Source organism: Triplophysa dalaica, chromosome 5 (genome assembly GCF_015846415.1).
Source record: "Triplophysa dalaica isolate WHDGS20190420 chromosome 5, ASM1584641v1, whole genome shotgun sequence".
Taxonomy (NCBI): domain Eukaryota; kingdom Metazoa; phylum Chordata; class Actinopteri; order Cypriniformes; family Nemacheilidae; genus Triplophysa; species Triplophysa dalaica.
Genome location: NC_079546.1, coordinates 3,964,821 through 3,990,112, shown reverse-complemented (window position 1 = coordinate 3,990,112; position 25,292 = coordinate 3,964,821). Strand labels below are relative to the sequence as shown.

The 25,292-nt window shown below is 40.2% G+C and overlaps 2 protein-coding genes and 1 non-coding gene across 8 annotated transcripts; 1 reads left to right on the top strand and 2 right to left on the bottom strand.

Moving 5' to 3' along the window:
* Positions 1 to 959: 959 nt before the first annotated feature.
* On the bottom strand, positions 960 to 15,972 carry eps8a (epidermal growth factor receptor pathway substrate 8a). 5 transcript variants are annotated; one of them, XM_056748696.1, is made up of 22 exons: positions 15,729 to 15,972; positions 10,838 to 10,906; positions 10,115 to 10,166; positions 9,755 to 9,816; positions 8,345 to 8,412; positions 8,111 to 8,272; positions 7,864 to 8,013; positions 7,692 to 7,774; positions 7,475 to 7,611; positions 7,320 to 7,393; positions 6,958 to 7,084; positions 6,776 to 6,864; positions 6,621 to 6,695; positions 6,380 to 6,528; positions 6,143 to 6,296; positions 5,915 to 6,048; positions 5,401 to 5,512; positions 5,156 to 5,296; positions 3,866 to 4,106; positions 3,592 to 3,775; positions 3,369 to 3,501; positions 960 to 2,100 (listed from the first exon to the last, which is right to left on the bottom strand). In XM_056748696.1, the coding sequence occupies exons 3-22, from the start codon at positions 10,138 to 10,140 to the stop codon at positions 1,984 to 1,986; spliced, it is 2,418 nt and encodes an 805-aa protein (XP_056604674.1). In that variant the 5' UTR covers positions 10,141 to 10,166; positions 10,838 to 10,906; positions 15,729 to 15,972; the 3' UTR covers positions 960 to 1,983. The 5 variants fall into 5 exon arrangements, with proteins under 5 accessions (XP_056604674.1, XP_056604673.1, XP_056604675.1 ...); XM_056748695.1 differs by lacking the exon at positions 10,838 to 10,906; XM_056748697.1 differs by lacking the exon at positions 10,838 to 10,906 and having other exon boundaries at positions 5,915 to 6,045.
* A 610-nt stretch (positions 15,973 to 16,582) lies between these two features.
* trnam-cau (transfer RNA methionine (anticodon CAU)) lies at positions 16,583 to 16,654 on the bottom strand. The gene has a single exon. It is a non-coding gene; the product is annotated as a tRNA-Met (tRNA).
* Positions 16,655 to 17,431: 777 nt separating this feature from the next.
* Positions 17,432 to 25,122, top strand: tbk1 (TANK-binding kinase 1). 2 transcript variants are annotated; one of them, XM_056748916.1, is made up of 21 exons: positions 17,432 to 17,632; positions 18,481 to 18,584; positions 18,727 to 18,867; positions 18,983 to 19,112; positions 19,185 to 19,366; positions 19,482 to 19,642; positions 19,723 to 19,833; positions 19,940 to 20,119; positions 20,211 to 20,407; positions 20,528 to 20,586; positions 20,695 to 20,786; positions 20,862 to 20,963; positions 21,038 to 21,116; positions 21,256 to 21,377; positions 21,460 to 21,536; positions 22,914 to 22,953; positions 23,045 to 23,146; positions 23,789 to 23,885; positions 23,972 to 24,069; positions 24,341 to 24,412; positions 24,569 to 25,122. In XM_056748916.1, exons 2-21 carry the CDS (start codon positions 18,498 to 18,500, stop codon positions 24,618 to 24,620), a joined length of 2,181 nt encoding a protein of 726 aa, XP_056604894.1. In that variant the 5' UTR covers positions 17,432 to 17,632; positions 18,481 to 18,497; the 3' UTR covers positions 24,621 to 25,122. The 2 variants fall into 2 exon arrangements, with proteins under 2 accessions (XP_056604894.1, XP_056604893.1); XM_056748915.1 differs by having other exon boundaries at positions 17,433 to 17,632; positions 23,969 to 24,069.
* The last annotated feature ends 170 nt before the right edge of the window (positions 25,123 to 25,292 follow it).

Here is a 25,292-nt window from a genome sequence, read left to right as displayed (position 1 = left end):
AATATATAAGTATTCAATCAACTGTTTAAACCCTTTAATGTTGCGATATATATAAGTATTTCTATCAAAAGACAAATTTCCAAAAAAAAAGTTGAGTAACACCTCAGAAGCTCCAGTGGCTCAGTGGTAAGAGTATCAGCCTCTAGTTTGGAGAATCCTGGTTCAAGCCTCATGTTTGCTTTAATTTCTTGAGGTTTTGAGTGAATAATGATGACGAGGCATGACCGAAAACTCATTGAGATGTGAAAGTGCCAGTGGCTCAGTGGTATGAGCTCATCCTCCTGGTGTGGAGGATCCCGGTACAAACCCCGGTCTGGACACTGAGGGTTGGTGGTTGAAAGGTGGTGAAGGTGACGGATCAGAGAGTAAGTCAGTGAGACAAGGCTGGACTGAGCGGTGAGAGAAGGGGGGGAAACATCCGGGCTGCCCCCCCGGACCTCGGAGACAATAACCAGCAGCGATTCTACTTCAGAATAAGAGAACGACGACTTAGTTTTTAAACAAACATTTGGTCACACAGATGCTAAATTATTTTTGTCACTTCTTCTTCATATAGTCTCCTCCACTCACCCTTCTCTTCTCTTCTCCTTCAAGTGCAGGAAGTGTCTTCTTACTGCAAGTTTTGTTCAGACTCTCTCAGACTGTTCTAGCCTGGACTTGACCACCAACCATCTGTCTGTGAATCTCATTGCTCAACCTACTGAACCACCGAGTCCTAGACAAATCTCTCTCTGACAGCCACTCACTGAACTCTGATTTGATGCAATCATTGATTTCCTCTGTGCTCAGATCTAATGACGCTCAATGGACTGAAGGTGGTGTCTTACTGACATGAAGACCTTTTTTAATGATGGTTTAGATTTCCACTGCTGGAGCTTCAACAGATATCACAACAATTTGCATACTGACTGATCCGAGATGAGGAGATGACGTAAATTCACAAAACACTCACACAAACATCGGGTGTATCCATTTATTCTCCATTCATACTTCATATTTACAATTTGTTCTCAAACATTGAGCTCAAATAAATTTTTGGCCAAACTGCTCCTTACAAATAAATGAAATCAGTTGTTAATGTTTATGGTTTGGTCAGTGAGAGACGCCCATACTCACATGACCAACAGAAACATGACATGACATCACGTCACATTAACAGGGTTAAAGAGAAAAGTTCGGCAGATACAGGAAGACATTCACTGCCGTGAATTTGGCCCAAAATCTGTCAAACCTCATTTAAGACTTCTTTAACGTTTCATATGGAAGTGAAACCATACGACACACAAACAGATGAGAAGATTTACAGAATCACAATCTACTCAAACTGAACAGCCGTCTCTCTGCTTTTCTTTTCAATAGTGAAATGTCTAAAGCTTGTCATTTGGCATTACAATAAAGTACAAAATCACGTACATAAATACGATTTTTTTGCTAGTAAATGAAAATCTACAGTTTTATAAACTTTCTTACCCATGAATCTCCACGTAGATATCAAGCAGTTGATAAATATTCTATTCGAAGTTACTGTCTATCAATATAAACAAGCAATAATCTATCGGTCCAAAATCCAGCCAATCACATGCATGTGTAATGTGATCAAACAGTCAATATTCACCAGTTTGTGTTGTTGTGATATTCACAATGTTTGTTGGATTCTGATGACTACTGGTGCGTTATGTTCTTCTCCACGGGATGTTATTCTTTCTAAAGCAGCACACGTGTGAACAGAGATATATCTGAAGATGACGAGTCTGTGGACATTCAGTACAGAGAGCAGAACATCATGGCACTAAACTACTGCTCCGTGTCATCAGCACAACATTCTTCTCCCATATCACGCATGTTCATCCACGTCAGAGCCGGTTCCGTTATCAGACGGGTCCAGGAGTTCTTGACGCCGCCGCATTATGGCAGCAAACTGAGCACGCTCCACTGCGTCCTGCAAAAGGTCAAAGGTGACAGATTTGAGTGAGGGGGTCGGAGTCAGTGGTTGCTTCCCTCATCGAAGGACTCTACACCAGAATCACTCGCTGCTGTGCCCAGTGCAAGCTTCTCCTGACGTCGCCTCATGACCTCCTGCAGCTCCGACCCCGAGCTCTTCTACAGAGAGAGAGAGAAATGTGATGAGGGTCCGAGAGCATCACTAGAGTTCTCATGCACTCTTTACAATACTCTTATACCGTTCAAGCTTGTTTCCTCACAAATACAGCTGAACTGAAAGTGATGAGGTTATGTGTTAAGATGAGTGACATCTGTGTTCATGTTTGTCATCTGTGATGGGATGTGAATTATAGACAGTACAGCAGTAGATGAAAACCAAACCAAAATGACAAATGTGACATTTATAAATCAGAGGTCTTTCTTCGGAAGTCAAGAATATCTGTCAAATCCTTCAGAGTTAACAGACTGCCAAACTTTTGGGCTAATTTAATATCAGCTGTATGGATCAATGTCGCCATCTGCTGACTCTTTAACAAAACTACAGGCATATTACAACACGGAGCCCTTGATGTTTTGAAAGCAAAGAGACATTGTGAAGACAAAGTAGTTACATTAAACAACATTGATAAGTAATGAGCAGTAAAGACTAAAATTAATGATGAAAAGAACAATACCTCAAAATAACCGCTGCGTGATACAGAGAGAGAGAGAGAGACAGAGAGCGGCATGAATGAATGAATGAAAATCGAAAGAGAGACTGAGATCAACATTAAGGTTTTTATTCTGCAGGTCATCTGAACAACAGCATCACTACACAACTCTGATGACAACAGTTACTGAATTCTGTAGCTGTCTGCAGATCTTGGCCAGTTAGACTTGACAGATTTCATAGATACTTGTGTAGTTTAGAATGTGCACACAATGATTACAGAGGCGCAGTGTACGTTTGATGCTCAGTTTTAAGATATTACTCCAGCTAGAATGCTCTTTGCTTTGCATGGGGATGTTGGGGGATTCTGAGGTTTGTGAGGGGCGTTCTGGGATGGCATCTATTCTCAACACATGCTTAGTTCAGCCAAATCTTTGTTGGTCGGCTTAAATATATCTCTTATTTCACAACTAAAAAATAAAGAAGAAAAAGAACTTCAACTGCAACTGAAGGAACATGAAACCATCACACATTTCTATTCAGATCAGCTGTTATTTACATCTGTCAAAAAGCGACCAGCAGAAAGCAGACTTCACTACACTGAACTAAAATACCTTTAAAGAGATGCTGATTTAACGTTCAGGTGGTGAAGAGAGTCAGAAGTAAACCTGCAGATATCAAACAAACACCAGACAACAGCAGAGGCACTCGCCACCAGACATCAGAGTGACGTGAACCCATGTGACACGAGGGTTTACAAGAACAAAGAAGAACTGACCTCAAGAGCAGCTTTCTGAACGGTGATCTGACTGTAAACTCGAGCGCCGTCATCAGGACACACTGTCTTCAGCTCGTCTTTATTCAGAGAGAAGAGTTGAGCTCCGGTCAGAACACCCAGACTGTTGATGGTCCTGAAGAAATCAAACACACAGTTGTTGTCAATCACTGCAGTCACGATGATCATGGTGTCATGTTCACGGCGGGGAGGGGTTTGGACTCACACAGCGCTGAAGCCCTTGAGCTGAAGCCAGGCCGTCACCTCCTCAGGCGCAGAGTCATACGAGATGTTTACAGACAGACCGCTGGTGGATCGAGCGGGAGTCTGTAACTTCTTCTGAGCGCTGCGACCCAACGTTAGTCTGTGCATCAGCTCGTCCTGAACCTCTTCCATGTTTGACTTACGGCCTGAGAGAGAGACACACATAGAAAGACAAACAGTCAAAGACAGACAGACAGTATTTATATGTGTTTGTGTGTGTGTGTGTGTGTGCGTACGGTTAGCAGGTGGCGGTCTCTCTCTCTGACTGTCTCTCATGGTGACGCTGTCGATCTCACTGGTGTTGTTCTGATCAATGATGTCAGCAGGTGTAGGGTCCTGACGTTCAGAAGCCGCTGGGGCAGATATGGGAGGTAGAGGGGGAGTGGGGATCTTTCCTAAGGCAGGAGGAGGGGGTGGTGTCGGGGTGGGGGGGACTGGTGTAACCGCTGGTTTGGGCACATAGTCTGATCTCTGTTTCTGTTGAATATCACAATTACATGACATCACATGACAGCTGGATTTCATCATGACACTTTACCACTCACTACTCCAGAATGTTCCCTAACCTTCACCATCATCATTCACACTAGGGCTGTGGAATATAAAAATAAAAGCCATATGTGATAGCATGCTTAATAATGCAAATTTAAAATATTTTGAAAAAAAATATATATATAACCAATAGGGCTTCATAATATTAACAAAAAATGTGACGTACAATAATTTGCTAAATAATGCGATGTGTGATAGAATAATGGTTCAAGTTTGTAAAATACATAAATAAAATTATATTTTACATTATTTCAGATTATTGATCATCTTTCACACATTCAACCTAAAACTTATAGACAATAGACCACTTCACAAGATGTTAGAAATGTTCTATTTGTTGCATTTTGCTAAACAATTGTGTAGTGTTAAAAAACGGAAACAGGACGTTCTTTTGGACCAAATTTGGATCAGCGTTGTTTACACAATCCAAAGTGGTCCATGCAAAACTTTTTGTATTTTTTACTCATTAATTTGCAATATTTCTTATATATCAATTTACACACATCAAAAATACAGGATTAAAACAACACGATTGAAATGAACTGTTTTCTTTAAATATTTGAGACAGCACACTTTCATTCACATCAATCAATTTACCTCGTTTAACTCGCCCAGTAATTGCTTGAGAGAGAAATCAAGAGTAAAATGAACTTTACAATGAACAGATCTAAATAAATGAATAAACGCACACACATTGACACAGAAAATGGACAGATTAACACACACAAACTGGGAGATTATCAATGGAAACAAAAACTAAACACACACACACACAAGTGTCAATACATACATGTGCTGTGTGTATCTACACTACGTGTGTCCACACACACACGCGCACACACATGTTTACCTTAAACAACTCAAATTCCTTCTTTGGCATCATTAGCTTTAAGGTGAACAAACAGAATAAATGTTGTGACAAACACAGATGAGATGAAGAACAGGTGACATGAGTGATGGAGAGGTCAGATCACCTGTATGGTGTGACTGTAGATGGGCTCCCCACGGCCTGTCGTCTCCAACGCTCTGCTCATCTCCAGAATGTTGTTTGGCACATATCCTGTAGCCCCCGCACTGTTCCTCACCTTCCACCACTGCTTCCTGTCATCCAGCACCTGATAACCAATCATATCATTCATAGCATGTGTCAATCAATCACGTGATCACATTTACATCCAGCACCTGACGGTCAATCAATTACACGACTCATGATATTTACCTCCAGCACTTCATCTTTCATCACAGACAGTTCTGTGCTGTTTCTGGCCACAAAGTCATATTTGGATTTGGCAAAGTTTGTTGTCTGCATTCGACCATGATCATCGAAGTTCCTGAAGAGAAGACAAAATGACGTCAGAATGAAATGATCAGGCGATTTTATACATTAACATTACATGTTAAACAAATGATGACAATGAAGCCGACATGTACTACGTAAACACACACACACACACGTTTTCTTGACTTTCTAAATCTAGTGATGATGTAGTATGAGGTCAGATCGATGCTGTAATTGAGCGCTGCAGCTGTGGAGGACCGTCTCAAACATCACAAGAGAAACAGAACCCTGAAGAAGCTGAAGGACTGATCATCTAGAGCAGATTGAACAGAGAAGATTTCATCTGAATCAAGAGAAAACACCCAGAACCCCACAGATCAGAACATGAGAATCAAACGAGAAGATGAGACGGTTCTCCAGAGCCCTGAGCTCATCTGCACCCGATCGGGTGTACCTATCCACTTGACGGCTGACCGCCTGCTTAAAAGCCTCCACTGCTCTGTCTGGCTCCAGCAGCTGCAAACGCTTGTATGAAGTGTTTCTGATGTCATACCCATTTGCGCTGGAGAAATCCGGAAGCGCTGACTGCTGTCACAACACAACACAACACAACACAACATAAGAACAGTTCAGAACATCACGAGTGATTGTATTTGCTTGTGTGTGTAGAGGTTCAGCTCACAGTGACGGCCGCTGGTCTTTGAACCTCCGTCTGAATCAACGCCTCAGCCAGCTGAACCACTTCTTGTTCACGAGACACAATCACGGGCGGCTCCCAGCCGTCTCTGAAACGCAGCGTGTGAGGAGGGAAGGGATAATCCTTTGGCCACTCTAACCTGACACACACAAAGGCAGACAGACTGTTAAGGCTTTTTCTCTTTCTTGCTTCATGTGTCTGATCATCTCATCTCTCCAGCACCTGCACTTGGTCCATCCGTCTCCCAGCGTGACCCACAAGTGCCTCTCATCCTCTGAACCTGACGAGTGTAAAAAGTCTATGGCTTCTTTGGTGAGCAGAGGAACAATCACACTTTTAGCCAGATCAACACCTCCGGATGTCTGAATCACCTGACACACAAAAACATCAAGATCTAACCAGTGACAAATCACATTTCAAAACCCAGAGAAATAACTACACGTCTGATCATGAACACGTGTACCAGTCTGAGAGGACTGAAGAGAAAGTGAAGCAGATCCACAGCGCTGGGATTCTGAATGAGCTGCTTTAACTTCCCCTGCAACAAACAAGTTGATCTTATTTTCAAAGATCTTCTCCAGACACATGGCTTTACACAAACACAATATGTTTCCTCACCAGCAGATTAAAGGCGTGTTTGAACTTCTGCAAACAGTCGACAAACTCATCCTGAGATGGAGGTTTAGATCTCAGAGTCAACACTCCCTCTGTACAAAACACACACATCAGTGACATCATCGACACACTTCGAGTGACATCCATCAGTACACACACACAAAGTTGGTATCATGTGGTCTGACCTCCAGGTGTTTTCTTTTTACTCTTCTTGGATTTCTTGCGTTTGCCGAGTTCATTAAAGGCCTCTGCAGCTTTCTGCAGTTTATTGACAAAGTGTTCGATGTCGTCCAGGATGTGATTGAGGATTTGCTGTAACACAAACACAAGTTTTTTACTATGTACAGAGCGCACACACACCCACACACCCACACACACCATCATAAAGCATCACACTTGTGTTTTTGAGATTTCTCGAGTAACTTGTGAAGCAAGTTGTTTATCACTTTGCTGGTGATATGTTCAGTAGTAAACAATAATGGGCTTGTCTCATTTTCCACCATACAGGAAGTAAACACAGAATGCATGTCATTGTGTGAACACACACCACATCTTTGTCGATTCGCGCTGGGCTCATCTCTGGAGGTCCGTCTATCTCTGTGTAAAGTTTCTGTTTATCATCTGAAGTCACACACAAACAGAGAGATATCAGTGCTGAAGATCATCACAATGTCAGACTGAAGTGGCTATGACATCACTCACAGGTTTGCTGATCATTGGTCCAGGCAGACCAGTTGGCCACTCGACTCTTGGTGTCCGGTTGAGTGACACCCGCTGGAGGCTCAGGGGCAGGGCCTCCCGGAGGCGGAGGGATGGTGCCGTCGCTCTTCAGGATCATTCTGACACAAAACAGAGATGAAGATGCTGCGTTACATGGCAACAGCATCATCATGTACCAGTGCCTTAGTGACAGTGTTACCTGAGAGCCTCGGGTCTTTTCTTCACTTTTCCGCCCTTGTGATCGGTGACGGCACTCTCGATGTCTGCGTGGATTAAATTGGCCTGATGGAGGGAAAACACATGATCACTCAAGTACTGTTAATTAATGATGTGATGACAGTAAACGCTGTTTTGTGAGTCGTCTGAAGCACCTTGATGTCATCACACTGGAAGAGGTGCAGGTCCGGTTTGCCCTGACCGGATTCTTTACACACCAGTGCCAGGATGGAGTCATAGTTACAAGAGTTTGTGACGGCCTGACAGTGTTGAACTGTACTGAGAGGAAAGTTCTCCAGCTCGTTCTGAGACAAAACACAAAACCACAAATAGAACCTGCACACATTCACACTGACGAAATCACATGACATCACAGTGTGTGTTGGATTTGATGTGTTTCACCTTTGTGTCTGAATCGATGAGACTGACAGATTTCTCATCCACCTGTAGGATCATGTCTTGAGTCCACACCTTCCCTTTGGCGTCTAACAAACGCAGTTTTCTGATCCCATCCTCGATGGTCAACATGGCCTCTTTACGATCCATCACAAACGTGGTGAGATGCTGAATGAGAGACGGATGAGGATTACAAGATCGTCTCAAACACATGTCAATCTGAGAAGCAGTTTGTCTCACCTCTACATGGTAGCAAGATGTTTCCGTCAGTCCGTTTATACTGGTTTTGGTGTAGTTTTTCCTTTGCTCTGAGGAAACATCACATCACCAGCCATCAGATGTAAGACAACACACACATCACACACACATCACTCTCATGACATCATTCATCACGCTGGAATCCAGACCAAATCTGCAGAACATTTCATTGTGTTTAAAACAGAACACTGGAATGTGTAAGGAAGAAACACACAGAAACACACAGCAAACATACACGCGCACACTTCTGTGTCCATCAGGTTCTACCTTTCTTTTTGTGTTTGGCAGATGTGTGCAGGAAATATACTCCATCTGTTCCTGAGAGTGATGTGTGGAAGAGAGCAACAATCATGATGTACACTGACACACACACACACCTGTCTCACATTTATCCCAAACTCAACAGAATGAAACTGAAATTACTTCTCTAATTATACTCTTTAATAAATCACTCTCATCAGTGTGACACAAATATGTATTAAATGGCTAGTTCACCCAAAAATATTCTTTAAGCATTCACTCACCGTCTTGTACTTTCTAACCTATATAAATTGCTTTGTTCTGTTAAACACAAAGAAAGATATTTGAAAGAATATTTGCAATTTTCAGTTCTGGAACATCATCCAATACCATAGAAGGAGAAATTAAATGCTAGTCAAAGGTCCCCCAGCACAGTTTGTCTTTCTAACTTTTTCAAAATATTTCATTATGTGTTCAACAGAATTAAACTTTGGTAGTCAATGATGTCCCAAAACTGAAAGTTGCAAACATTCTTCGAAATATCTTTCTTTGTGTTTAACAGAATGTTTCTTATACAGGTTTGAAACAATCTGAGGTTGAGTAATGGCTGGAATAGACTTCTGGATGTTTGCCCAGATTTGCGCCAGTCTGCAGATTTTATCATGTATTGTTTTCTATGCAAACGTTCAAAAAGTCTTCAATTGTATTATGTCTAGTTTTTTTTAAATCTGTCCAGAATTAAATTCTGGAAGAATGTTCATGTTTAGTTAACACTGTTTGTTGTGCGCTTAAATATGACAACACTGTATTATAGTACAGCTGTGCTTGCGTGTGTGTTGTCATGGTGTATTGAGGTTCTGGTCGAGGTGTGTGTGTGTGTGTGTGTGTGTGTGTGTGATAACAGCATTGTGTTTGATGAAGAAAAAAAAAACGTAGCTTTGTATAGTGTGATAGGCTATATGTGACCAGTTTTGCTGCGCATATGCTTTTTGTTGTCCTATGTTGTTCCAACTGGTTCCATTGTTTACATCATTGTAAGTCGTTTTGGATAAAAGCGTCTTCTAAATGTAAATATGATGAAGAGAATGTGCAGTGTAGAGATAACACACATCATAGCTGTGCTGTGAGAGATGACCTGAGTGAAACACTTACCATACATAGCTTTAGCATTCGATCTCTTGACTGGTACATCTGGTGACACTGACCTGTGTCCACTAACACACAACACAACACAAGACACAGACTGTTAATACACATTTTAATCAATATTCATTTTTATTCATAATCGCTGTGAAGTGCTCTGAAGTGTGTGTGTGTATGTGTGTGAGTGGGTGTGTGTTTGTGTTTGTGTGTTTGGTGGACACTTGATCTGTTACATTGAGTTAAGTCACACTAATTGTGAGACAAATGAATAATGAATGTGTTGGACTGAAGGTTGAATCGCAGCCGCACACACACACACACAGGCAATCAGTAAACAGAAATGTGTGATGTGTTGTCAGAATGTCTTACTTCATCTGTGATGGGTCGTTGTTCATGTCTGGAGGTGTAGATATACACACAGCTGTAAGAAAAACACAATAAAACAAGTGAACACACTCTCATCTGAGGTCAGCCATGTGAGGCGAAATGAGGAGCAGAACATCCAATAATAGTCCAGGTCTCCACGGTAACCATCCCTCTGTGCTTCTAAATGTGTGTGACATTAAAGGGAATTAACTTAATCATGTCTAATTTTACACCACACCCGGGAATCATGGATAACAACGAGCTGTCAATCAAACATTATTCACCATCATCATCATGAGTGAGTGAGTGAGTGTCAGTAACCGGACATGACATCATCACATCTTACTACACACACACACACACACATGTGCTTTTCAGAGATCAGTGATATGACATTTTACACAATCATCACATCTCCATCAGTGTGTGTGTGTCTGATCACATTCATTACATCAAACAAAACAAACATCTGCATTTTGTAGTTCACGCCTCAAAGCAGATATAAACTCTGATACACTTACATCTGCGCTACTGTACGTATCACCATATCTACACAAAAACACACAAATACAGCCAACAATCACCTCATACACAACTACACACTGATACAGTTGTGTACACACCAATCACCTGATACCTCTCTGAATCCCGAACAGAACTACACAGTCATAAACAAGTATACACACACACACACACACACACAGAGTTGTTGTGTAGTTGTAATACCTGTTGTTACGGCACCAGTATGACTATGAAGCACATGTCAGAATCTCTCTCTCTCTCTCGCTGTGGAATCTTTAAGAGGATTTAAACACACACACACAGATTTACTAACTCACACAGGTCTGTGATTATCCAACGCAAAGAATCCTGGGATGGCAGAAAACTTTCCATCATGACAAAGACTTGAATTAAATGATCTAGAAAGAATGTGAATGAGTAACCGTGTGTGTGTGTGTGTGTGTGTGTGTGTTTGTGCTGCAGGTTAATATTAAACCAGTGTAAAGTTGAACTAATATCTCCTCATACTGACTAACAGTAAATGTGTGACTTTATACAGGCGTTTAGAATTATACTATACACATTTAAAATATTATATAATGTTTAGAATTAAACAATATTCAACATCATGATGTTGTGTTGTGTGTCTTCAGCCATACAGACTTCTATGTGTCCTGCTGATGATCCTATTAAACAGATATATTAAGAGCTTTATTCTCTCTCTTGCACACCCCCCCCCACACTCACACAAACACACACACACACACACACACACACACACACACACAAACACAAACACAAACACACACACACACAGGTGAAAGACCTCTGAAAACTCTTTAAACACTCTAGACAGCAATTGCTTTATATGCTCAGTGGAAACTTTCTTCTGTTCCTTCTGACAGTTCGATTACAATCTGCTCACGAGACCACACGTCTATATGAACAACACATACACTCTGGTAACACAGATCATTACACAGTGATCGTGTCTTCATGTCCGAACACCCATTCATCATGATGCACAAACAAGTATTAATTTAATTTAATCAAAGACGTATCATAACAAGACAATGTCCAGCTCAATATGTCATATATGAGATTATATTATGAATAAATCTGTTTTCGTCACAAGTGAGCGGGTGTGAATGGAAGAAGACACTCTCTGCTAGCCGATTGTCTAGTTAAGACATCTACCAGACAAACCCTGAGCTCAAACACCACGCTAATCTAGTTCCCGTTTCCCCTCCATCCTGATCCACACAGAAGGAAATTACATCATGGAACTATCTTTTGTTATATATTCAGTGCTGTTTGATGAGCAGAATGATGAACTAACAAAGAAACACAAAAACTAACAAACAAACAGCATCTTATCACATGAACTAAAGATAACCGTTGACCTATCTGAGAGGTCAGGTGAATCACAATCATGTGCTCATGAATCTGTTGACCCATCAGCAGGATCATCATTCATCATCTCGACCATAACAAACCTACAGTATATACTTTATAATCTTCTGTGTTTTCCTTTACGTCTCTACTGTCTGTATTTACGTCACAATTTTTCATTGTAGCAAAGCAGTTCAGGAGTACCTGTCACAGTACCTGTCACAGTCTAAACACACCACACCTACTGTCCATCTTTATAGTCAATTATTATCAAAACAAAGACATGAAAGAACACACTTGACATATTTACTAACTAACTACGAATAAATGTTTCTTATTTATTTTCTAAAGTCTTTTCATCCGAAAACTACAGCTGACAGAGAGACCCTGATCACATGAGACGTTACCATGGTGACCAGCAAGCTGTCTGGACAGTTCAGGAATCCTTTACAGTCACTATTAAAGAGACACAGACAGAGAGGATTGTGGGTAGAGGTAAAAGTTTTTCAGAAATCCGGTGACGCGTATCTGACTATGATGTTGTCATCAAAAAGATTCAGATGAGCTCGTGTTGATGTTTATTAGCACATGTCAGAATATTGCACAGGTGTACAAACCGAAACCCCACAAGCAAATATTCATTCAATTCTCTCTCTCTTTGTATTCTACAGAAGAAAACGTCATACAGGTCTGAAGCGGCATGAGGGCGAGTACATGATGACAAAGTTTCATTCTTCTGTAAGTGAATCATTCCTTTAATCTGAGTTTCCACTTGAACCGGCAGAGATCTCACCATAACAAACACAGAACATTCTACTTTGAAATCTTATTGGTCCAGCAGTTCTTATGACTATACATTAAAACATCTTCTACAGAGTATTTTAGCTGTCATTGTGAACACAAGCTGGACAGACTTCAACAATGCAAACACAACACACCTCACCCTGACCACACCAGCTGCAGCTAAAGCTCTTTTTAATGAAAAAATGGGCAACAAATAAAACGGTTCTGTAAATGACAAGAATTTTACAGAGAACATCCACCTACAGGTGTTTCTTAATTGTGTTGTTCGATGGAGAATCTGTAATTATGGCCAAATATTACTTATGTAACAATATCAAAATCTCAGTGTACTATATTTATTGCAAGATTTAAGATGACAAATGATGACTTGGAAACGTGCCGTCAGCATCCTCTTTTCTTTATCGTCTTATCATAACTGTTGCTTAGAGATGAGAGTTATAGATGGGTGAAATGACCTAAAAATCCCTTTTATAAAATAAATAATTGCATCAGACGGACCTTCCCAAAGGTAACATCTATTATTTTTTCTAACTTTCTCTATGTTAGGCCCGGAAGACCTATCGTTTCATACAGTCATGTGACCACGATGATATTGAGACAATTCTGCTATTGCGATAACACAATTTCGCTAATATTGATACATCTCAACCAAATATAGAGCCATTCCTCTGAATTTATCAAGAGAGATTATCAGGAACACACACCACAGGAACAAATGCAAACACGCGCACACATATACACATACACTCACACACTCACACACACACACAGCTGTCTGATGAGAGCGAAATAAGAGCAGGTGGAAGGAGAACCATTTTGACCTGTGTGACTTTCAGGAACCTGATCTGACCACACCCACCGCCTGAGGTCAGACCTCAAAAACATTATATAACACACTCAACCCCATGACAACAATCAGACATCAGACACGTGCGTCAGACACTGCATCTACACTGTAGACAAACACACTGTCAGTTAGGGCTGCTCGATTATGACAAAAATATAAATCACAATTATTTTGTCCAATATTGAGATCCCGATTATTTAACCCGATTACTCATTAACTTTTATAACAACATAGAAAATAATTAACTTTGCTTTTAAACTGTGAATTCAACTGCAACATAAATGTAAAGAAATAGCACAGCTGAACAACTGTAAAGGAAAGGGGTGCGCTGTAGATTCATTTCATTTCACTGTAAAATCTCCATCGAGTGAGTTTCACTTCACTTGATATGTGACATTATTTTGAACACGCTGTCAAGGTAAACCCAGACGCTTCACTCTGATTGGCTGATGCATACAGGAACTAAAAGGACCAGAACTTATTGTGCTTTCTGGGATCAAGAGCAGCTGTGCTATGAATAGAACACAATAAAGGACATTATGACTTTGTAGATAAGACGAAGGAAACGCGCTGAATGAAAGAACATTTGAGCAAACATGCTCTCTGTGAATGATATCAACACATCCTTGAATAAATTCTCTTTCCTTCGGTGTGATAATAAAAACCAACTAATCACTAATCACACAGTTTCCTTCAAAACACAGCAGATATCCCCAAGAGACAACCCTGCCACTCTCAAGTGATTACCCAGAGTTTTTAGGAGCACACATGACATGTCAAACGCTCCGGCGACTCCTGAAAAAATCACTGTGACACTTGATATTCTCTTGCTTTACACTGACAGATCCTGCATGCATCATCAAAACACAACAAACACATGTGCTCGCAGCAGAACAACAACACACAACCACGACTGAGAACATGCAGAAATCCTGGAGGAGAACAGCTGTGGGCCTAGAGCCAAAACAAAGATTTCACATGAATTCTCGGCTCCCACATGAGAAACTCTCAGACGCAGATGTGCCCTTGCGTTTTTAACCTCTGTACTCAGACGCTACTGACCTGAGATCAGACACAGAAAGTGTTTACTGACAGAAAGATGTTTGTGATGTGAAGAGTTATTTTGTGCTATAAGTGATCCGCGTACAGTCTGTGTGTGAAAGCATTAAACTCCTGACAGATGAAATGATATCAATAAAAGACGTTAATGAAATGAATGGAAACATGAAGTGATTATGTAACACACAGCTCCACATTTAACCTGACAGCACTGGGACCTGTAAAGTTCATAACACTCATTACTGAAAAAAACACTTGAGACGTCCCTATTAATTCTGTTAACCATTTACTCACCTAACCTTACACAGAACACAGCAGTGATACTCAGCATTCAACATGAGTAAGAGATCAGACACTTACATTACAAAAAATCACCTTCAATAACCTTTTTACAAATATAAGTACAGAGGGCGTGATGATAATGTATATACTCACACAGTCCGATCTCAGCTGTGATGTTAATGTATTAACTTAGACAGTCTGATCACAGCTGTGATGTCAATGTATTTACTGAGACAGTCTGATCTCAGCTATGATATTAATGTATATATTGATGCAGTCTGATCACAGCACTGATGTTAATGTTTATACTGATCACAGCACTGATGTTAATGTGACTGCAGTGATATACTCACGCAATCTGATCTAAGCACTGATATTCATCTATATAAAGATACAGTCTGATCGCCAACCTAATCTTAAAAGCGAACTGAGAAGCTTCAAACGAGCGCGTGCTGGTACCTGCGCGTGACGCCCTCTGCCATGGCAACCAGAGAGATATTTAACGCGCGCGGCAGTTAAAACAGCCAACAGCACACAAACATGACAAACATGATTAACACCAAAATCCACACGATAACAAACACATAAACATAAACATGACTGACGTGTTGTTTGTTTTCACGGAGATCGGCAGCACGCGGAATGAAAAATAACCTGATTGACAGAAGCATGCACACACACACACTGTGTTCGCGCGTGTTTGTTTGTGAGTGTGTGTGTGTACGCGCTCACCTGCTTCACGTTTCTTCGTGTTACCGCATGGCAGAATCGCAGATATTCCGGTGACTGTCAGTGAGTTTCTCCGTTTAATCCGTAGATCAACTGCAGCTCGTGTGAGTTTATCTCCGCCTCAACGTCAACGATACTCGCGCACAGCCCGCCAGCGCCTCCACGCGCGCGTACTCGTCATCGCACCTTGAGCGCGCGGCGCAGGTGAACGTGCAGTTGAAATGAGCCACAGCTGCACAGCGTGACAAGAGCCTCGTTATAATCGTTATATATCGCTGCTGTTATATTTTAGACGTTGTATCAATCGTCATTGCAAACGTACGGCCAGATTACAGTTATTTTTAAAGTAAATCAACCATCAGTCACTATGAATGTTGAAACACACACACTTGAGATTGGAGGCATGTGTTTGTCTTTCACTACAGCAGCTGGTAATATGAAACCATTTTCATCTGGTTATTTCCATTCGAAACCCACAGCCTGCTCCTGCCGAAAGTTATGTATTATTTGGTTAGTTCAAACAGAGCAGAACAAAAGATTTATTTGACATTGGGTGTAACCACTCCTCCTTTAACCTCATTACATTTAAATTAAACTACATTGCTCTTTAAATCAACGTATACAAAATACTCTTTGCTTAAATTCCTGGTAAACATATAACAATCAGTTATTCCCGCAAATGAAAAAAAATATTGATGTTAAATTAATTTAAGGTATGTTCTTCTGTCTCTTTGTCCCTTTGCCACATGAGCTCTAATGCCATGTTTATAATTAGCTGGGTGGAAGAAATGGCGCCAGGTTGAGTCTGTGTGGGTATAATGACTTTCAAATGAATTTGTCACATAAACAAAAAAAGTTAGCAGAGGATGGTTTCGATCCATCGACCTCTGGGTTATGGGCCCAGCACGCTTCCGCTGCGCCACTCTGCTGACAACGTTACTTGATGAATAACTGTAGATAAACGTAACACAAATTAATGAAGACATGCAACCACACATGGTACGTTTACAGCACTCGCATTATATTGACAATATCTTATTAGCAGGTTATATCTGTATTACATGTTTATATTAGCAGATTTATATAGTTTTTCACATGTTTGTTTCACCGATTTCTCTCTCCGTCTGGGTTTCAGTAGCGCCCTCTATCAGTACATGCCGGTACCACAGCAGTGCGATACCGCACTAGGGTGACCACCACCCAACAAACCAAATGTGGGACAGGTGATCTTTTTGTGTGGGACAACATTGAAAATGCGTAAGACTGTGTTATAATAACCGAATGAAAACACTTTAATATATATTGTTTGCTTATAAAAATAATTTTCCAACTACAACATAATTAAGGCATAACGTTAGATAAAATGTTTTATAATATAAAAACAATCATTAACAATTTCAATTAAGGGTTCACTGTATCTTTAAATGTTCAGCACAGAGATTATACGCGGTGTTATTTGTACATTTTGAAAATCTTCTCAAAAAGAGAAAACATAAGGAATAACAATGAGTTTCTCTTTTAAAATGTATTATTGTTAAATTCCCCTCATCGCTCATTTATGTAAAAGAACAAAGTATTACAATCAAAAATAAATACCAATTCACTCACGCATGTGCAGGTAGTTTTATTGGTCTCATTTATTACGATCTTTACGGTTGTGTGTGAACGCTGTCACCATACCATACTACCATACTGCACACTGCTGTTGCATTTAAATAGCATGTTAATCAGTATGCAACAATAAACGTTTGGAGATGAGTACTGCATACTGCACAGTATACACCAGAAATCGACAGTACATGCATACTACAGACAGGAGGAGTATGCTGGGGTTCTATTGAACAGCGTGTGTGGTTCATGTGATGAAAACACGGAAAGCGGAAGCGAATCTGTTTCGAGCTCTCGGGGTAAGAAAATAAAACACACTGACATTAAAAACATCGATTAGATATGAATCATAACATCCTGAGTAACGGCGGGCTCGTGTTGTTTATACCGATTGTGTATTACTGCTGTATTTACTTAAGACACGTTAAACCGACGTCAGAAGGGCCGATACAGCGCTTCAATTCCAGTGTTTTGTTATTACTTATTTTAAACGACTCATGTTAAATCGGTAATAATAATAATGTCATTTCGTCATTAAAATCTCATTCTGCTGGATTATAAAACGCGTTATTGTGTTATAAACTCGTACTCAACGTACTTTCAGTTTCACCTGATCTATGTTCAGATGTCACAATCGCATGTCCGGACACTAAATCCACACGATTCACTCTCGGATCTGGTTTTATTGCTTTTGGATGAATTTATTTTGGTTTCCTGCTAAAATGTCGCAAAATTCACGCGCTCATGGGAAATTCCCGCAGATCTGTCACGTCACCCTAATTTCAAAACATTCATTTTTATGTTCATCTTATTCAAATATATATAATGTTGTTGCATTATTATACACTTAAAACGGGAAACGTATGTCATTATCAAAGTGTTGATGATCGAATAATAATCTATGACGTCAGGGATAAATGTGAGTGTTGTACGGGAAACTGAAAGCTATAAATGTTCAACGTGGCCGTAGATTCAGTTTGTTTATGAAATTGCACAATAAAGACTTCTGAATGATAACATATTAGTATATCTGATATACCGTGAAATAACATGATTCTTGCTTACTGATTTAAATTTTTATGTTGTATTTGCTGATTAAATGCGATGCTGAGGAATAAGTTATTATTCGTATGGTCACGTGCTTCAGGTGAATCTACAGACGTCATGCAGAGTACTTCAAACTACCTGTGGCTGATGTCAGACCTGCTGGGTCAGGGAGCCACGGCAAATGTGTACCGCGGTAGACACAAGGTAACTGTGTGTTATACTCAAGAATAAAGATTTGATGCGTCACAGTGTTTGTCATCTGAAATCATGCCTTACATACACAGAGAGATGTGAATGTATCATGTTTCACTACTAACATCATGATAAAATCTCTCTCTGTGTGTAGAAAACGGGTGACCTTTTTGCTGTCAAAGTTTTCAACAATCTGAGTTTTCTGCGTCCGCTGGACGTCCAGATGAGGGAGTTTGAGGTTTTAAAGAAGTTAAACCACAAAAACATTGTGAAGCTCTTCGCTGTGGAGGAGGAGGTGAGTCTTCAGATCTATATATATATATATGTATAACTAATGTTCAGTGTGTGTTGTTCTGATTCACACAATCACAGTAATGTGTAATGTAATGAATTTCTTTGTCATGTGTCAGTCAAACACTCGTCATAAGGTGTTGGTGATGGAGTATTGTCCCTGTGGTAGTTTATACACCGTGCTGGAGGAGCCCACAAACGCTTACGGCCTCCCAGAGGACGAGTTCCTCATCGTTCTGCAGGACGTTGGTAAAACATCAGTCTGTGGTTTCAGTCACGTGTGTGTCAGGTGTGTGTTATTAACACGGACTTGTGTCTCAGTGGCAGGAATGAATCATCTCCGTGAGTACGGAATCGTCCATCGCGACATCAAGCCGGGAAACATCATGCGTATGATTGGAGAGGACGGACGCTCGGTCTATAAACTGACTGACTTCGGAGCCGCGCGTGAGCTTGATGACGACGAGCAGTTCGTGTCGCTCTACGGCACTGAGGAATATCTGGTGAGATGAGGATTATGGGTAATCAGTGGTGTTGTCAAAAACGCGGCAGTCTTTGTATGATTTTGAGGAGAACTTTTGATATGAGTGTTTTTATCCGTGTGTGTGTGCTGTACAGCATCCAGACATGTATGAGCGAGCCGTGTTGAGAAAAGATCATCAGAAGAAATATGGAGCTACGGTGGATTTGTGGAGCATCGGTGTGACGTTCTTCCACGCCGCCACAGGCAGTCTGCCGTTCAGACCGTTTGAAGGACCTCGCAGAAATAAAGAAGTCATGTAAGACTGAGGGCTCACGTCACCTCTGTGTGTGTGTGTGTCACGTGTGATTATTACAAGTATGTTTGTGTCATCCGCAGGTATAAGATCATCACAGAGAAACCTTCAGGTGCCATCTCAGGACATCAGAAGTTTGAGAACGGAAAGATCGAGTGGAGCACAGAGATGCCTGTGTCCTGTAGTCTGTCAAAGTGAGTCGAGAGAAAAACATTCACATGCTCACTCACTGCCGTCACTTATTACATTCTCTCTCTCACTCTCTCTCTCTCTCTCTCTCTCTCTCTCTCTCTGTGTCAGAGGTCTTCAGAGTCTCCTCACGCCTGTGCTGGCAAACATTCTCGAAGCCGATCAGGAGAAGTGTTGGGGTTTTGATCAGTTCTTTGCTGAAACCAGTGACATTTTACACCGTGTGGTGATTTATGCGTTCAGTCTGCAGCAAGCCACTCTTCACCACATCTACATCCACACGTACAACACGTAAGTCCACACGCAACAGCAGCCTCCATTTTAAAATATCATTTCCTGTTCTGTCTTTGATTTGTTTGTATGTTGTTATTTGTTTGTTCAGAGCAAATCTGTTTCAGGAACTTCTCTTCAGACGGACCAACATAACTCCATCACATCAGGATTTCCTCTATGAGGGCCAGCGTCTCGTTCTCGACCCAAACCGGCAAGCACAGACCTTCCCCAAAACCAGCAGAGACAATCCCATCATGCTCCTGAGCAGAGACCCGGTGAACACCGTTGGACTGGTGTTTGAAGATCGTCAGTATTACCCCTCATTATTAACACAAACAGCATCAGTCTCTTGCGATAATGTTTGTGATGTCAGCTGGTTCGGATTCTGCGGCAGATGACTATAACATCGATCATGTGTGTTTGCAGCCTGTCCACCTAAAGTTCAGCCCCGGTATGATCTGGATTTGGATGCCAGCTATGCAAAGGTGAGACATTACAGATCTCAGTTCAAGCTTTACTGCATGTGACGTTACAGAGAGAAAACATCTTGTAGAAACAGTCATCGTGTGTGTAACGTGTGTGTTTGTGCGCAGACGTTTGCAGGTGATGTGGGATATCTGTGGAAGACATCAGTCTCTTTGCTCCTCTATCAGGAGCTGGTGAGAAAAGGCGTCAGAGGATTGATGTGAGTTGATGAATGACACGAGATGAAGTGACGAAAGAGTCGCTCTGTCTCACGCTGTGATGATGTGTGTTTCAGTGAGCTGATCAGAGACGAGTACAATGAGACAACACACAAGAAATGTGAACTGATCCACATGTGTAATAACTGCAGTCAAACGCTGGAAAAAGCAGAGCAGCTGTGAGAGACACACACACACACACAGTGATCAGACACACGTGATGATGATGATGATGATGATGTGTGTGTTTCAGGTGTGAGGCGCTGATGCAGGGGAACGTGGTCTCAGCAGAATATGATGAAATCAGAGACATGAGGAAGAAGGTGATGAGGGTGAGAACTTCACTTATTCTCCATGATAAACTGTGAGCTCTGTTATGTTTGCTGCGTATCACACATGTACGTGTATGGATGATGAAATTGTGATGTTAATGCAGACAGTCATCACAGTGACGCTCTGATCTATGTTCAGCTATCCAGCTCTTTAGGTCCAATGGAGCAAACGGTTCAGGACATCAGCAATATGTTTCTGTCGGGAGGAACATTGACAGACACTTGGACACAGCAAGTTGGAACTCATCCAGAGGACAGAAAGTGAGTCGGCATGTTGCTGTCGACACGCAAGTGTGTAAAATGTAGTTATGTGTAAGTCAGATTGATTGTGTTTGTCATGTAGTGTGGAGAGGATCAAAGTTCTGCTGGATGCCATCAGCAGCATCTACCAGCAATTCAAGAAAGACAAAGCAGAGAGACGTGAGTCTAAAACTCATTCTTCTGATTCATGAACACTCTGATTCATTATAATAGTTCTTATTCTAAAACATACTGATTCATTATCAACCTTCTGATTCTAAAACACACTGATTCATTATCAATCTTCTGATTTATCAACACACTGATTCATTATCAATCTTCTAAATTCATCAACACACTGATTCATTATCAATATTCTGATTCATCAACACACCTGTTCATTATCAATCTTCTGATTCATCAACACACTGATTCTTTTATCAATCTTCTAAATTCATCAACACACTGATTCATTATCATCCTTCTGATTCATCAACACACTGATTCATTATCAATATTCTGATTCATCAACACACCTGTTCATTATCAATCTTCTGATTCATCAACACACTGATTCATTATCAATCTTCTAAATTCATCAACACACTGATTCATTATCATCCTTCTGATTCATCAACACACTGATTCATTACCAATCTTCTAAATTCATCAACACACTAATTCATTATCATCCTTCTGATTCATCAACACACTGATTCATTATCAATCTTCTAAATTCATCAAAACACTGATTCATTATCATCCTTCTGATTCATCAACACACTGATTCATTATCAATCTTCTAAATTCATCAACACACTGATTCATTATCATCCTTCTGATTCATCAACACACTGATTCATTATCAATCTTCTAAATTCATCAACACACTGATTCATTATCATCCTTCTGATTCATCAACACACTGATTCATTATCATCCTTCTGATTCATCAACACACTGATTCATTACCAATCTTCTAAATTCATCAACACACTAATTCATTATCATCCTTCTGATTCATCAACACACTGATTCATTATCAATCTTCTAAATTCATCAAAACACTGATTCATTATCATCCTTCTGATTCATCAACACACTGATTCATTATCAATCTTCTAAATTCATCAACACACTGATTCATTATCATCCTTCTGATTCATCAACACACTGATTAATTATAATCCTTCTGATTCATCAACACACTGATTCATTATCAATCTTCTAAATTCATCAACACACTGATTCATTATAATCCTTCTGATTCATCAACACACTGATTCATTATAATCCTTCTGATTCATCAACACACTGATTCATTATCAATCTTTTGATTTTAAAAGACACTGAATAATTAACAATCTTCTGATGCACATCTCTGAAGCACACCGATTCATTATCATTCTTTTGATTCATCAACACACTGAATTATTAACAATCCTCTGATTCTGAAACACCCGATTCATTATCATCCTTCTGATTCATCAAAAATACTGATTCATTATCAAAATTGTGATTCTGGAATGGTGTGTAAAATGTTTATTTTTTTTGCAGGTTTGCCTTACAATGAAGAACAGATTCACAAGTTTGACAAGTGAGTCTGTGTTTTCCTGTAGCCGTCTGAAACGTTGCAGCAATGTTTCTGAAAAGTTATGCTGAGCTGAATCTCTCTCTCTGTTCCACAGACAGAAGCTGGTTCTTCACGCCACTAAAGCCAGAGCGCTCTTCACAGATGAATGTGCCATGAAATATCGGCTTTTCATATCTAAGAGTGAAGAATGGATGAAGTAAGATCTTAAACCGACATTCACTAGATCAGATTCATTTTAAAGGTTCTAGAGGAGAACAGATAATTTTCTCTTTTTTGCAGTGATACTGATCTGATTGATTGATGTGTGTTTTTCATTTGACCATGGTTAACATGATGATCGTTGGAAAAAAACATTGTTTTGTTTTTTACTTAAACACAATAGATGATGAAACACAAACGTTCAGTTTAACAGGCATTTGAGAGTCTCAGTGGCTCTTCTGTTCTGTTGCCATGGAAACTGGGATGGAGATTTTTGGATGATAATATTGCTAAATGATGTTATCAGAAACAGCTCTGTGTGTATGTGTGACCAAATGTAAATAATATCAAATTAATAATAACCTGACATCAGCTGGAATGTATTTATCAGCCTGCGGTTCCCACAATGCAAAGCAAGTATTGAATCAAAATTTTGTTTATTTTTAACTTGCTCAGTATAAAAACAATGACAGGTCCTCAGAAAGATACCAAAACAAACGTGTGTGTGATGTTTATTATGACATTGATGCTGTTACCAGTGTGTTGTTACCTCTGTTTCCTCGCCTCCTGTAAGTCGCTTCGGATAAATGCGTCTGCTTAATGCCTTATTGTAAATGTGTTGTGATGGATGTTGTTACAGGAAGGTTCATCATGTGAGGAAACATCTTCTAACTCTGACGACTCAGTTCAGCGGTATGGAACAGGAAGTGAATCTGCTCATGCAGCGTGTGTATAAGGTGAGTAAACAGGATATTCTCTGTGTTGTGTTTAATTTAGGCTGTATGACAAACACATTCTAACAGACTCCTCGTTTGTGTAGCAGTTGGATCAGTTACCTCAGAAGATGGGACCCATGACGTCTGGTGGAATGAAGCCGCAGGCGTATCTTAGTCCCAGCACACTTGTGGAGATGACGCTCGGGTCAGTTCAGTAATGACATCACACGTCTCGTAAATGGCTTGTGTATTCTCCTCAAGTGCTCTGAACAGATCTGGGAAGATTAATCATAAAATTTGTATGAAAACCATCTGACGAACGTTTCAACTAGTTTTAATGTTGAAAACCAGCAATTTCCCCTAAAATTATAATCTCTTATCAATTTCTTTGATTAATTGACTAGCCATGATAACGGGATTGTGCGATTTAGTGTACATGTATCATGATTTGATAATGACCGACGTCTGGATTACAGGATGAAGAAACTTAAAGAGGAGATGGAAGGAGTGGTGAAAGAGTTGGCAGAGAATAATCTGTTCCTGGAGAGGTGATTTTATTTCAGTTGCTCATTTGGAAAACGCACAAAAACAACAGTTGTGCTGCTGAACTAAATGATTATTCATGAGGATATACATGGCAAGATAAATAAGTTGCATGTAAGATGTTATTGAGTGATTCTAGTTTGTGTAATTGTGTGTTTCAGGTTCGGTACACTGACGGTTGATGGAGGTATCAGGAATGTGGATCGGATGTGACCGCTCTCATCTGACTGTAGCTTTTTCATCACATCTGTTAGTTCTCTGTACATATGAATAGAATGTAAATACACAAGGGACACTCACTTTCTCTATTACATCATGAATATTTTTCATTTGTCTTGCTTTTATTTTCATTTATGTTACGTTATATAACTTCAGACGTATGATCATCAGAGAGTTTCTCTTGTGTTCATGAAGTTTTGGTGAATGATGGCTTCACGTACTGAACACCAATGCTGTTATTCCATCAATGGTTTGAATTATAAATCGATGTTAAGATATCTGGTTATTGTATCTGTAAACGTGCATTAAAGAGCAGTGCTCACAGCATTTTGTTGTTTTACATGGACTTCTCTACCCATAATGCTTTGATTTTATTCACACAAAGGGCTCCACCAGCAAAGAATCCACCACAAACAGAGGAAAATGTGTGTGTGTTTGAATTAATTATATTTGAGAAGACAAAAATTTGCAGAGAAATAAAATCTCCTGAAAATCCTCTCCTGTGTGGCACAGTTTGATGTGTTTACTTAAACAGAATGTAGGTTAAAGTCAACCCCCCATGGCAACAGACACAAAAGAGCAGTCCATACTCAGCACTTCCGTTGCTATGGTAACAGCATCCAGTATTGCGTATGTAAAAACCTCGTGCGCGTCCTCAACATGATC